We start from the raw sequence: 13,681 nt of genomic DNA on the forward strand, positions 1-13,681 counted from the left end.
CCCACTGCTGGACGCATTAAGAGATTTTTCTCTGATCTTCACCATCGAGGACCTGGCAGAGCTCCTAGAGGTAAAACTCACATGAATATGGGGGTCCCAATATGACTGGGTCCTCCTGGAGTTTTTTAACTCTCAGACTCGCCTCCCCTGAGCCTCCAGCAATTTGTCAATTACAGTTCGGGTTTTCCTACCTGGGTACTGGTTCCCACAGAGATTTCTGCTCCAGTAAGTTGGAATTCTTTGTATCTGCCTATCTGTCTCACCAGTTTTGAGGGCAGCGGTTTACCCTGTGACCTCACTTCCCTGTGAGAGACCTAAGAGGAGTTGTTGATTTTTCAGTGTTCAGCTTCTGACTTGTTAGGATGGAGTGATGACTTCTTAGCCCCAGACATGCCAGACCAGAAACTGGGAATGCCCCATTTCTTTTAAGTATATGTACCATCTCTAATATTCTAAGAGCTTATATCTACAAGGAAGAAAAGCTGATATGTCTCAGACATAGCATTTAGTAAAGCTCTGATTATTTAATACTTTTCAGAGATCTCCGGATTATTGTCCATCCTGTTAATGTGAAATTAAGTGGGATAGAATTATTTGACAGGAGCCAGGCATGGTGGCTCGAACTTGTGGTCCCACTTACTAAGGAGGCTGAGGCAGAAGGATCATTTGAGCCCAGGAGTTGGAGGCTGCAATAAGCTATGATTATACCTCTGTACTCCAGCCTGGGCAACAGAGTGAGACCACATCTCTGAAAAATAAAAATTATTTGATGTAGTCCCAGCTACTTGGGAGGCTGAGGCAGGAGAATGGCGTAAACCCGGGAGGCGGAGCTTGCAGTGAGCTGAGATCCGGCCACTGCACTCCAGCCCGGGCTACCGAGCAAGACTCCGTCTCAAAAAAAAAAAAAAAATTATTTGACGGGCCAGGCACAGTGACTCATGCCTGTAATCCCAGCACTTTGGGAGACCAAAGTGGGTGGATCACCTGAGGTCAGGAGTTCAAGACCCCTGACCAACGTGGTAAAAACCCATCTCTACTAAAAATACAAAAATTAGCTGAGCGTGGTGGTGCATGCCTGTAATCCCAGCTACTTGGGAGGCTCAAAAAAAAAAAAAAAAAGTTGTTTAACAGATGGCAGGGCATAGTGACTAACACTTGTAGTCTTAATGCTTTCAGAGGCCAAGACAGAAGGGCTTAAGGCCAGGAGTTTGAGACCATCCTGGGCAACATCGTGTAAGCCTGTCTCTACAAAATTTTTTTGTAATTGACCAGGTGTGGTGGCACACACCTGTAGTTCTAGCTACTCAGGAGGCTGAGGCAGGAGAATTGCTTAAGCCCAGGAATTTGAGGTTACAGTGAGCTATAATTATCCTACTTCACTCCAGCCTGGGTGACAGAGACCTTGTCTCTAAAAAAATAGAATTAATTTGGAAGCCTCACTCTTAATTAAAGAATTTTTTTCTAGGTTTTTAAGAATCAGTTTTCTAGCTCTTCAAAAAACTGTGGTTTGCATTCTCCCTGCATCTTTAAAACATTAGTTGTTTAGCTTGAACCTGGCTTGAAAATAGTCTCAACTTCATCTCCTGTTTTATGGGTCTGCCCACTCCAGTTAGCCTTCTGCCCCATCACTCTATCAAAATTGTTCTGGGTAAATTTATAAGTAACATTTAGGCTGCCAGGTCCAGTCAGTTCTTTTTAAATTCTTCACTGAATAGCACACACTTGACAACTTCTTCCTCAAGACACTTTCTTCACATGGCTACTCCAATGGCACCTTTTCCAGAATTTTCTCCCTCACCTGGGGCCACTTCTCAATCTCTTTGCCTGACTTTCTCTACCTCTATTTAATCTCTAGAAATTGGCATTTCTTAGTGTGTAGACCTAGGCCTGTTTTCCTTCCAAATTCCTTCAGGAATTTCTTTCATTCCTATAGCTTTAAATAATCTATGGACCCATTCTCAAATTTCTATCTCCAGCTTGGCCCTTTCTTCTTTTTCCCCTCTGGGGAGTTTTTCTATAGCCCAGAAAAGCATGTGTCTCAAAGGATAGAAAATGTAGCTGGTCTCAGTGGCTAAAGCCTGTAATCCAGCACTTTGGGAGGCCAAGTGGGCAGATCACTTGAACCCAGAGTTCGAGACCAGCCTGGGCAACATGGTGATACATCTCCACAAAAAAAAAAAAAACAAAAAAAAAACAGCCGAGTATGGTGGCATGCGCCTGTGGTTCCAGCTGCTCAGGGGGCTGAGACGGGAGGATCGCCTGAGCCATGGAGGTCGATGCTGCAGTGAGCCATGATCACACTACTGCACTCCAGTCTGGGTGACAGAGTGAGACCCTGTCTCAAGAAAACATAAAAATTTAATGGTGGTGAGATTATAGGTGACTTGTATTTTCTTCTCCTTTGACTTTCTGTAGATTTTCTACAGGACTGTGAAATTTACAAAGTTCTTAAATATTTAACCCCATTTTGATACTCTCAACAACCAATCTTGAGCTGCTTGAGTCCAAGTGTCAGCTCAAAACTGAACTTCCAGTGATTGGAAGTCACTCCTCCATGCCAGGTGTCTCATGCTATCTTTGTGCCGAACCATCCCATCCCTTTTGAAGCAGAACATTTAAACATTTATATATATATATCCCTGTGCTCTGGCTAATAATAGGCAGATATTTATAGTGTCAGTTTTGATCTTACAGGTGGATTTGACATGGAAGTGAAAGGTTGGGGTGGAGAAGATGTTCATCTTTATCGAAAATACTTACATGGTGACCTCATTGTGATTCGGACTCCAGTTCCTGGTCTTTTCCACCTCTGGCATGAAAAGCGCTGTGCTGATGAGCTGCCCCCCGAGCAGTACCGCATGTGCATCCAGTCTAAAGCCATGAATGAGGCCTCTCACTCCCACCTGGGAATGCTGGTCTTCAGGGAGGAAATAGAGACACATCTTCATAAACAGGCATACAGGACAAACAGTGAAGCTGTTGGTTGAAATCATAATTAATGTGTTACTGTGTGAACCACAAACCAGCACTATTTATTTAGCCTTCTACTTCCAGATGCAGTGCCTCTTTTGGAAAAGACTTGTTTATTTTTCATATTCTTTCTGACATTACTTTAGCAATTCAACTTGATGTAAGAAGAAAAAGCAAATGTTTCAACACGAAATCTCTGTTTTGTGAGAATATTGCACTATGGAATAATTGACAAATTGAAATCTCACATTTGTCCCAAAAGTTGTTTTGAGTTAGTTCTACCTGGTGCCCATGTTCTGACTGTGTGTGGGATGGCATGGTGTCCTGATTGCATCTAGGTGGAGCAGATGGAATGTGCTGGGCCGCTGTTGGGTGGAGAGCAGCACATTCTTACAGAGGAGATGGAGCGTTATGAGCATAGTGTGTGGACAGGTATCTTCACCTGCCCACCCCTGAGTCAGCCTGCTTGATTTGATAGCTCAAAGAATCCTTTTCCACTGAAGTAGAGGATAATTAATTGACACATCTGAAATCCCCAATCAGTCAATCAAGAGAAAGGTAAAAATAAAAACTCCTTAACTTAACTGTTGCTTACACCCCTGAAAGTCTGTTTTTAAGCAAATGGGTAATAGTAGAAAATAGGTTAGAATCTATGGCTTGATTAAAAATATAATGTTATTACATTATCATTTTCAGGATTACTAGTCAGAGTTGCTGTAAACTATTTTGAACAAACAGAAAAGAACATGGAAACATTTTTAACAGAGCATTTAATTATGTTGGAGTACAGGATCCTAGCTGTGTCTGGGAACATTAGTTTATGTTAGCCATCTACATCAGGGTCTTCCCAGGGTGGGTCAGAATAGATGAGTATAGCATGGTTTTGTTTGTTTTTGCTTTCAGTTTTCTCATTTGGCATGGATCCATATGTATTTACTATCCTTTTTTCTAATGTATTAATATATGCTACATTTGTATTTGCATTACTATAATACTTTGAGTTGAAAAAGAGTTTCATTGTGGAGAGAAAAAGCAAATGTATGCCACAAGATCACTCTGATTTGAGAAAAGGGAGGAAGGGAAGATAGTCTGAATGGAAATCTGAAATATGGAATGTTTTATAGAAATATATCACTTGTATATAGAATGTTTTAACTGAGGTATAAATTAATGAGACAAAGTGAAGAAGAAATTATATTCACATAGGACTGCACTACATTATTTATCACACATGGATCTATTACCATCAGGTCAATTCCTAGTATGCATAAATTTTTTAACCTTTGGCTTTTAAAAGAGACCTATGTTGAAAACCCCTGAAAATTCACTGAAGAAAAATCATTATTCTTTTTCTCAGTAAATCATATAATCTGAAATATTACAAATTTCAAAATTCTAGGTGCTATATTAATTCAATATTACAATAACTCTTACCCAATTATTCTTACAGATTTTAAGTTGTGGTTTAGTGATTTTTTTTTTTTTTTTTTTTTTTGATACGGAGTCTCGCTCTGTTGCCCAGGCTGGAGTGCAGTGGGGCGATCTCTGCTCACTGCAAGCTCCGCCTCCCAGGTTCACTCCATTCTCCTGCCTCAACCTCCCGAGAGCTGGGACTACAGGCGCCTGCCACCTCGCCCGGCTGGTTTTTGTATTTTTTAGTAGAGATGGGGTTTCACCTTGTTAGCCAGGATGGTTTCGATCTCCTGACCTCGTGATCCACCCGTCTCGGCCTCCCAAAGTGCTGGGATTACAGGCTTGAGCCACCGCACCCGGCCCGTGATTTTTTTAAAGATGTGTGAAATGTTCTTTGCAAAATAATTCAGGCCACTGTCTCCTTTTATGTATTATTATAATTATTTATTATGAAGACCATTGAATTATGATATTTAAAGTGAGAGAACTTAATTATTTGCAAAGGTAAGTTACAGCTTGTTTTTTGAGAGAATCAAATGAGTTTGCTTTCGTTCCTCTTGTTTTTAAACTAGCTTGTAGTTTAAAGATGGAAGCTAAGCAATGGAAATGTTATATGCTTTTGACATTTATTAAATGGTACCAATAAAGTATTTTATTATCAAAAGTTAAATGAAAATGTGATAAATTTATTTCTGTTGTAAAGTATAAAGACAGAAGATTACACATAACATGTAATTGTGTACTTTAAAAATAAAACAGCAGTGCCGCAGCTGTTCAGGTTAAAATATGGGACATTACCGGGGACAGGTCCCTTGTGCCCCTTCTTGATCACCTGCACTCACCCTCTCCATAATAGTCATGCTCTAATTTTTGTGATAGTTTTTACTTGTTTTTCTTCATAGTTTTCCCAGTTACGTATCTCCCAACAGACTGTTTTGACTGGTTTTGAATTTATATACATTATTATTTTATTATATATTCTCTTTCATTCAGTGTTTCTGAGGTTCACTCATGTTATTCTCAAAATTAGTCAATTTTTATTATTGAATAGTATTTCATTGTACGGTAGGGAGGGGGAAAACTCCTTCCCATCTTCTCAGGGTCCCAGCTGGGCTTGAAGATTAAATTGGCATAGGATAGATTAACAAGAGAAAAGCATATAAATCTATGTAATACAAATTTTATGTGGCGCAGGAGCCTTCATAAAAAAATAAAAAACAAAAGAAGTAGAGTCAGTTACTTAAATACTGAATTGGACAAAGACTAGTAAACTGTGAAAATGTGACTATATTTTGTGGGAGGCTTAAAAAATAGTTATTTTAACAAGGTCTATACAGTGTTCTCCTGGTCTCAAACTTCTTGTCATTGAAGATAAAGATGTTTGATGCCTTTCCTTCTAGTATAGTGTCTTTCACACTGGAATCCATCTCCTGCTCTTAAGAAACAGCACAAAGGTCAGTCACCTTTTTGTACCTGCTGTTTTTCATGTGTCTTTAATTTAAATAGTATGCCAGAATGGCATATTTTAACCTCTTCAGTATGAATGTACTACTATACTTATTCTACTGGTAGGAGATACTTCGGTTGTTTCCAGTTTGTTTTTATATTCTCTTGCTGGTAACTGTTTGGGTTGTGTGTAGATTTTTGTGGTTTGCTTTTGCTGTTAACATGAGTGTTGTCGTGAACATCTCTTGTAAGTGTGCCAGAATTTCTCCAGGAGTAAAAATGCTGAGCCATCGGTTGTGTGCATGTTTAACTTTCCAAAGTGGACCACCTTCCAGCACTGGGTGAGTTCATTTTGCATCCTTGACAGTACTTAATTTTTTCGGGCTTATTAATTCTTGCCAATTTAGTGGGCTTTAGGCATGAACTGTAGTTATGATTTATCTCTAGTCTTTTTGTTCATTTTTACCAGTTCCTAGGGATTCTTCACATATTCTGGATACCAGTTCTTGTTGGTTTAATGTTTGCAGATACCTTCTCCCATCAAGACCAATGTGGTTTATCTTTTCCCATTTTTGGTGGTACTTTTTGATGAATAAAAAACTAACTTTATTGTGACTATCTTTTTTCTTTATGATTTCTGCTTTTTTCAATAGAATCTATTTTTTAGAGCAATTTTAGGTTCACAGAAAAATTGAACAGAAAGTACATGGAGTTTCCTTACGTCCCCCTGCCCACACACATGCACAGTTTTTTCCATTATCTACATCTGCCACCACAGTGGTACATTTGTTACAACCAGTGAACCCACATTGACACAAAATAATCACCTAAAGTCCATAGTTGACATTAGGGTTCTTTCTTGTACATTCCATGGGTTTAGACAAATGTATGATGACATCCAGTGTTATAGTATGATACAGAACAGTCTCACTGCCCCAAAAATCCTCTAGGCTGACTATTCATCTCTTCCTACCTACCCTCTAACCCCTAGCAACCACTGATGTTTTCACTGTCTCCATAGTTTTGCTTTTTCCAGAATGTCATATAGTTGGAATCATACAGCATGTAGCCTTTTCAGATTGACTTCTTTGACTTAGTAGTATGCATTTAAGTTTCTTCCATGCCTTTTTATGGCTTGACAGCTCATTTTTTTTTAGTAGTGAATAATATTTCATTGTCTGGATGTAACCACAGTTTATCCATTCACCTATTGAAGGGCATCTGGGTTGCTTCCAAATTTTGGCAATTATTAATAAAACTGCAATAAACATCTATGTGCAGGTTTTTATGTGGACATGTTTTCAACCTTTAAACAAATAACAAGGAACGCAGTTGCTGAATCATATGGTAAGAGTATGTTTAGCTTATTAGCTTTGTAGGAACCTGCCAAACTGTCTTCCAATATGGCTGTACCATTTTGCATTCCCACCAGCAATGAATGAGAGTTCCTGTTGCTCCACATCCTCGCCACCATATGGTGTTGTCAGTGTTTCAATTTTGGCCTTTGTAATAGGTGCATAGTAGTATCTCGTTGTTTTACTTGACATTTATCTGATGACATATGATGTGGAGCATCTCTTCATGTGCTTATTTTCCATCTGTATATCTTTTTTTTTTTTTTTTGAGACAAGGTCTCACAGTTGCCCAGGAGGCTAGAGGCTGGTATGCAGTGGCGCTATCATGGCTCACTGCAGCCTCAACCTCCTGGGCTCAGGCAGTCCTCCTGCCTCACCTCCTGAGTAGCTGAGACCACAGGCGTGCACCATCTCCCCTGACTAGTTTTTTTTTTTTTTTTTTTAATAGAAACAGGGGTCCCCCTATTTACCCAGGCTGATCTCAAACTCCTAGGTTCAAGCGATGTGTATCTTCTCAAGTGATGTGTATTTTCTTTTGTGAGGAATTGGTTTCTACTTTTTATTGATTTATGACCTCATAATAGGGAAGGATTTCTTTAAAAATACTGTTGTATATTCTCAATATCTCCCATGTAATTTCGCTTTTCTCAGTTCTTTAATCTAAGTGGAAGAGATTTTTGTGTATGATGTAAGGTAAGGATTGCATTTCACTTATTTCCAGCACTACGTACATACTTTACCTGCTAATCTGCAAAACCATTCTTATATCCCATCAGATGTCCCTGTGTGCATCAGTCTGATTCTATGCTCTCTTCTGTTCTGTTAGGCTACCACTCTATCACTTACCATTAGCACTGCATGGTATAAGTTATTGTAATTTTATGCTAGTCAATATTTGGGACATGTAGTCCACTCAACTTGTTCTTAAAGATTGTCATGGCTATCACAGGCTTTGTAATTTCATATAAATTTTAGAATACACTTACTAGGTTTCATGAAAATGTATGCATTTGATTAGAATTTCATTGAATCTGTAAGATCACTTTGGGGAGTCTTTATGATACGAAGTCTTCCAATCTATTCTATTTGGCTTTATTGTCTTTCAATTACGTTTTATAATTTTTCACACTGTGGACTTACATGTGCTGTTTTTCAGATTCTTCCTAGTTACTCTGCATTTTTGATACCATTGTACCTTATCTTTTGTGTTACTGGTGTTTAGAAATCATTGATTTTGCATGTTAATTTTTGTGTTCAGAAACTTTGCCAAAAACTGTTAATTCTAGTAATTAGAATTCTTTTGCATTTTTCATGTTTTACATAATATCATATATATGAATAGTGAGTTTTGTTTCCTTTCCATTTTTAGGTCTTTAGTTCTTTTTCTTGTCCTCCCATGCTTGGTAGGATTTGTTGTGCAATGCTGATGGAAGTGGTAATAGTGGGCTCCCTGCCCTGTTTCTGATTTCAAGTGCACTGCTTTCAGGGTTTCATCAGTAAGTGTGATGTTTGCTGGAGGTGTTTTCGTAGATAACCCCGTCAACTTGAAAAACTTCCCTTCTGTTATTACTTAGTGAGTTTTTATCCTACCTAAGAGCATTTATCAGATACTTTGACTACATCTGTTGAGATGTTCATATAATTTTTCCGCTCCTTTAAAGTATTAAATTGATGAATTAATAGATTTTCTCAAGTACTTTTGCATTCTTGGGACGAATTTCGGTCAGTCAGGATGTGTTATTTTTATTTTACATTGATTTGGTTTGCTTACATATACACACATGTAAGTATTCACATTTACACATCTCATATGTATTCATGTCGGGGGTGTGGGTATGTATATACTTCAGGTGTTTTTAATCTATGTTCATGAATGAGATTGCCTATGACTTCCCTTTCTCTTCCTTGTTGGGCATTTTTGTTTATTTATTTGTTGTTTTAATTGACAGGATCTTGCTCTGTCTCCAAGGCTGGAGTGCAGTGGGGGCGATCATGGCTCATTGCAACCTCAACCTCCGGGCTTAAGTGATCCCCCTACCTCAGCCTCTCAAGTAGCTGGGACCACAGGCACACACCCCTGCACCTGACTCATTGTTGTTGTTGTTGTTGTTGTTGTTGTTGTTGGTTTGTGTGTAGAGACAGGGTCTTGGTTTGTTGTCCAGGCTGGTCTGGAGCTCCTGATTTCAAGTGATCTTCCCACCTTGACCTCCCAAAGTGCAGAGATTACAGGTGTGAGCCACCATGTCTGGCCCTCATTAGGCTTTTCTGTTGAGGTTATACTAGCTTATAAACTAAGTTACAAGTGTTCCTTCTTACTCTGTTTCTAAAAAAGTTTTGTAAAATTAGAATAAATTTCTTCCTTGAATATTTGGAACTGCCTGGAAGAATTGCCTGAAAGCCACTTGGGCATGAACTTTTCTATCTGGGAAGATTTTTGATCAGTTGTTCAATTTATTTAGTAATTATGTAACTATTCAGACTTTCTATTTTTTGTAGAATAAGCTTTCATTGAGTTATTTTGGGTAAATCGTAATTTTCTAGGAATTTATACTGATAAATTTGAAAATTCAGATGAAATCAATATCCTCCTATTATCTCTGTGATATGTATAAGATCTATAGTGATATCCTTTTTTTCTCATTCCTGATATATTTATGCTTTCTATTTTTTCTTGATCAGCTTTGCCAGGAGTGGGCAGATTTTTTTCAATCCTTTTAAATAACCCTTACCAGCCATGTATGAGAGATCAGTTGCTTTACATCCTCCCCAACACAGTATTTCCAGTGTTTTTAATTTAAACTCTTTAATTATAATTTCTAATGGGTGTGTACAGTTCTTTTCATCTTAGTTTATAATCAGGGAATGATATCAAGTACTTTATCATATACTTATTGGCCATTTAGATATCTTCTTTTGTGAAATGCCTGTTGAAGTTTTTCTGCCTTTTTAACAAAAAAAAAAGTTTGATTTTTTTTTTTTTTTTTTAGTTGATTTGTAGGGGTTAATTCTGAATTCTGAATTTGAGTCCTTTGTCAGATTTGCATATTACACATACCTTCTCCTAGCAACGGCCTCTCTTTCAGTATGTTAATGTTATCTGTCAGTAAACAAAAGTTCTTAATTTCAATAAAAACCAATTTTCTTTTATGGCTAGTGATTTTGGTGTCCAATTTAAGAAACCTTTCCTACTCTCAGAATTTTTTAAATTCTTTTTTTGACACTTCATTGCATTGCCTTTCATATTTAGGTCTGTGATCCATCTGGAAATCGTTTTGTATATGGGTTGCAGTAAGAGTCAAGATCCATCCTTTAGTTTTTCTTTTAGGGAAGGTCTGTGGATAGCAAACGCCATTGAGTTGTCTGTAAATATCTTTATTATCTCTCATTTAATAAATAGTTTTAAAAAGTAGAGAATTCTAAATTGGCCATTATTTGTCTTTTTAGCACATTGGAGTTACTACTCCACTGTCTCTTGGCTTCAGTTATTTCTGCTGTGAATCATCAGCGTAACAGCCATCATCCATTGAAAGCAATCCACTCTCTTCTTTTCTGTTCTGTGTCACTATGATACATCTGTGTGTGGGTTTCTTTTTTTTCTGGTCCTGCTTAAGATTCTTTGGGTTCCTTGGATTGTTACTCTGAAAAATTCTCAGCTGTTTTCTTTTCAAAAGTGATTTCTGCCTCATTCTCTCTTTGCTTCTCTAACTCTGATAACATGTTAAAACCGCTGTGCCCTCCATGTCTCCACCTGTTTCTTGTTTTCCAATGCTTTATGTGTTAGATTCTGGTAATTTCTTCAGAATTATGATCAGATTTGGAAAAGAACCAAATAGAGCATCTAGAAATGAAAACTACAATAATTGAATTTTTTAAATCCAACAGATGGGTTGAACAAAATTAGACACAGCTAAGGAGATTTTTTTTAAAAACTGGAATATAGGTCAGAATGTTTGTTTCTACTGGATGTTTAGGGGCAGTACAGGTTCAGGGCCAGTTCAAAGGATTCTCAGCTTAAAGTTTGTTGGACCAGTGTTGATTTGTGCTGCAAAATTTTGTGAAGCTCACTGATTCATCGTTATCAATTATCAAGGTAAAATTTCCCTGCCTCCATTCAGTGCTGAGGTTCAAATCAGGGAGCTTTTCCTAGCTCCCTCGGTGGGGTTTGGGTGGAGCGCCTTATTTCAAGCTCACGGCTGCACTGAGGGGTGGCTCTTTGGGATGCCAGCTTTATGGGCTGGGGTCTCCTATTTGATTCTTCATCTTGAGGCAGGCCCTGGACGTTTTTCTCTACCCCTGTGGACTTGAAAACAGAAGTTCATGGTCCTTACCCTCAGGCAAAGCAGGCTCCAGAGCTTCCCTGACTTCTCTGGCTCCCTGCCTTCACTTGGATTTTTAAATTTGGTACAACTTTATCATTTTCAGTGGGCACGCACTTCATCTCTCACACTGCCAGAAATGAACAAGTGGTGCAGTTTACTTTCTTACACTCTTCCCTGCACGGTTGCTGAACCACTCAGCCCTGCTGCTGTACAGCTGTACCTGAGCGTCTGCACCTGAGCATCCTGGTGCTGTGGGGTAGATACTTGTGAGGTGTTCGTCAGCCCCTCACCTTCCTCACAGTATCCTGACTTCCTTGTTGGGAGTAAAGATTGAAATTGTGTTAACATCATCTAAACTGGCCTGCAGATGGATTGTAAGTTTTGCTTCTTGAAGTTTTGAATGCAAATTGGTGGGAATTCTTTCCCATTTATATTTCTGTGCCGGTTGGATCGAACAGTGACTGTGGTGAATGCTAACATGCTTCGTATTGACCAGGACCCCAGGTGTTCCTTTGAGAAAGGAGCCTTTGCTTCACTTTTCCCAAACGGTGCTGTGGCCTTTTGCAGAAGTGCTGCTTGGCATCCCCAGCACCAGGGCCAGTCCACAGCAAGCACTGACTGTGCTGACAGTGAACCGGGTGCCTGCTCTGTCTGCCACCACAGCCCTGCAAGGGAGATCAGATGAGAACATGGAGGCTATAAGGTGAACAGCTTGTCCAAGCTTCTCCAGCTGGGGGCTGAAGACCAGCGCTCACTCCAGGTTCCCCAGGTCTTTGCTCCCTCCCTGCTGCCTTGTGCCTCCCTGAGTAGCAGGGCCTATGTTCGCATATGGGCATAGTAGGTGTGTGTCACAAGCAACGTGTGTCACAGAAGTCTCCATGGCTTAGTACAGATCTTTAGCTTATTCTGCTACATCTGGCACTCGGACATCAATTTGTTCCTGAAACGTGTGAAGGGTGACATTCAGCCATCACACAGGGATGTGCTGGTCACAAGGCATATAGACTGTCACCCACCGAGTGCTTCTCGCACGTACTGTGCGGCCCAAGGCTTGGACTAGGCCCCCACCATGTTGCCAGTTCAGGAGGTATGTGGAGGGGCCTAAGAATGGACATTCAAACAGGTTCCCAGGGACCCACACTTGAGAGCCACTGCCCATGGCAGAGGATGGCCCGCCCAGCTTGAGGTTGTATCCAAGGCCAGGGCAAATTATGCACTCCCCCTTCTTCAGCTGAGGCAGATGAACACTTCCAAAAATAACTTCACCAGGAAATTAGGGATGCCATTGGATTTAAAGACCTAAAAAATATCATTCACTAAAAGCTCAAGCATCATCTCCATGTCCCCATTTCCTCCACAGACACCTGAGCACCTGTCCTTTACTGCCCACTGCATGGGGTGGCAAGGCCCCAAGGCCCAGCTTCCATCCAACACAGGGGCTCCTGGCTGTCCAAATTCACATCCCAAATTCAGCCCCTGGGTCACACTGGCCACATCCCAGTGGACAGGACCCACATGTGGTTGGCAGCTGCTGTACTGGACAGCACAGATACAGGACATTCCCTTACCCCAGAAAGGTTTCTGTTGGATAGCGCTCATCTCGTGGGAATGATGACACTCAGCGCATAGTGAAAGATGAGCTGAGTTATCCCTGGGGTGCAGTCCCCACCTAGTCCAGGCCTGAGAACCGCGGGAATGGGCAGGTTGGAGGAGCAGAGGGGAGTACCATGTCCTGGTTCTGGAGCCTTAGTTCTTTTCCTTCAATTCTCGAGCTCTCATGTGCCCCCCAGTGAACCCCTCTTCTCTGTTACTCTTGAGTATAACTCATGACACCAGAAGCAGCCCCTCCAGACCTGCTTTCTGCAGGCTGCCCTGCAGGATTGTGTCCAGGGGTTCCCCAACCTCCCCTGCCCCAGAGAGGCCATCTGACTCCTCTGCAGTCACACAGCCCATACAGCCTAGCTTAACTAGGTATCCTGAACTTACGTGACCATGCGACCATGCAATACAGCAGCCAGTGATATCTTTTTGGAGCTCACATTGAGGAGAGTAGGACTAAATGTGCCTCCTATAGCTTTTTTCAAGTCTTGCCTTATCCAGTGGAAAGCCCTTTGTCAGAAAGTGTTGCCAACTGGAGACAAAAGTCCCTTGCCCAGTCCCTCCTGGGAAGGCCACAGC

General features: G+C 40.4%; 1 protein-coding gene across 2 annotated transcripts in view; it reads left to right on the forward strand.

Moving 5' to 3' along the window:
- The window catches only part of CSGALNACT2 (chondroitin sulfate N-acetylgalactosaminyltransferase 2), a 45,765-nt gene extending 41,315 nt beyond the window's left edge, over positions 1-4,450 (forward strand). For both annotated transcript variants that reach the window (XM_025397845.1, XM_025397846.1), the window contains exon 8: positions 2,695-4,450. In XM_025397845.1, the coding sequence (XP_025253630.1) occupies positions 2,695-2,987 (293 nt within the window). In that variant the 3' untranslated portion in view covers positions 2,988-4,450. The remainder of the gene's footprint in view (positions 1-2,694) is intronic.
- Positions 4,451-13,681: the final 9,231 nt, after the last annotated feature.

The sequence above is a fragment of the Theropithecus gelada genome, chromosome 9 (assembly GCF_003255815.1).
Source record: "Theropithecus gelada isolate Dixy chromosome 9, Tgel_1.0, whole genome shotgun sequence".
Lineage (NCBI taxonomy): Eukaryota > Metazoa > Chordata > Mammalia > Primates > Cercopithecidae > Theropithecus > Theropithecus gelada.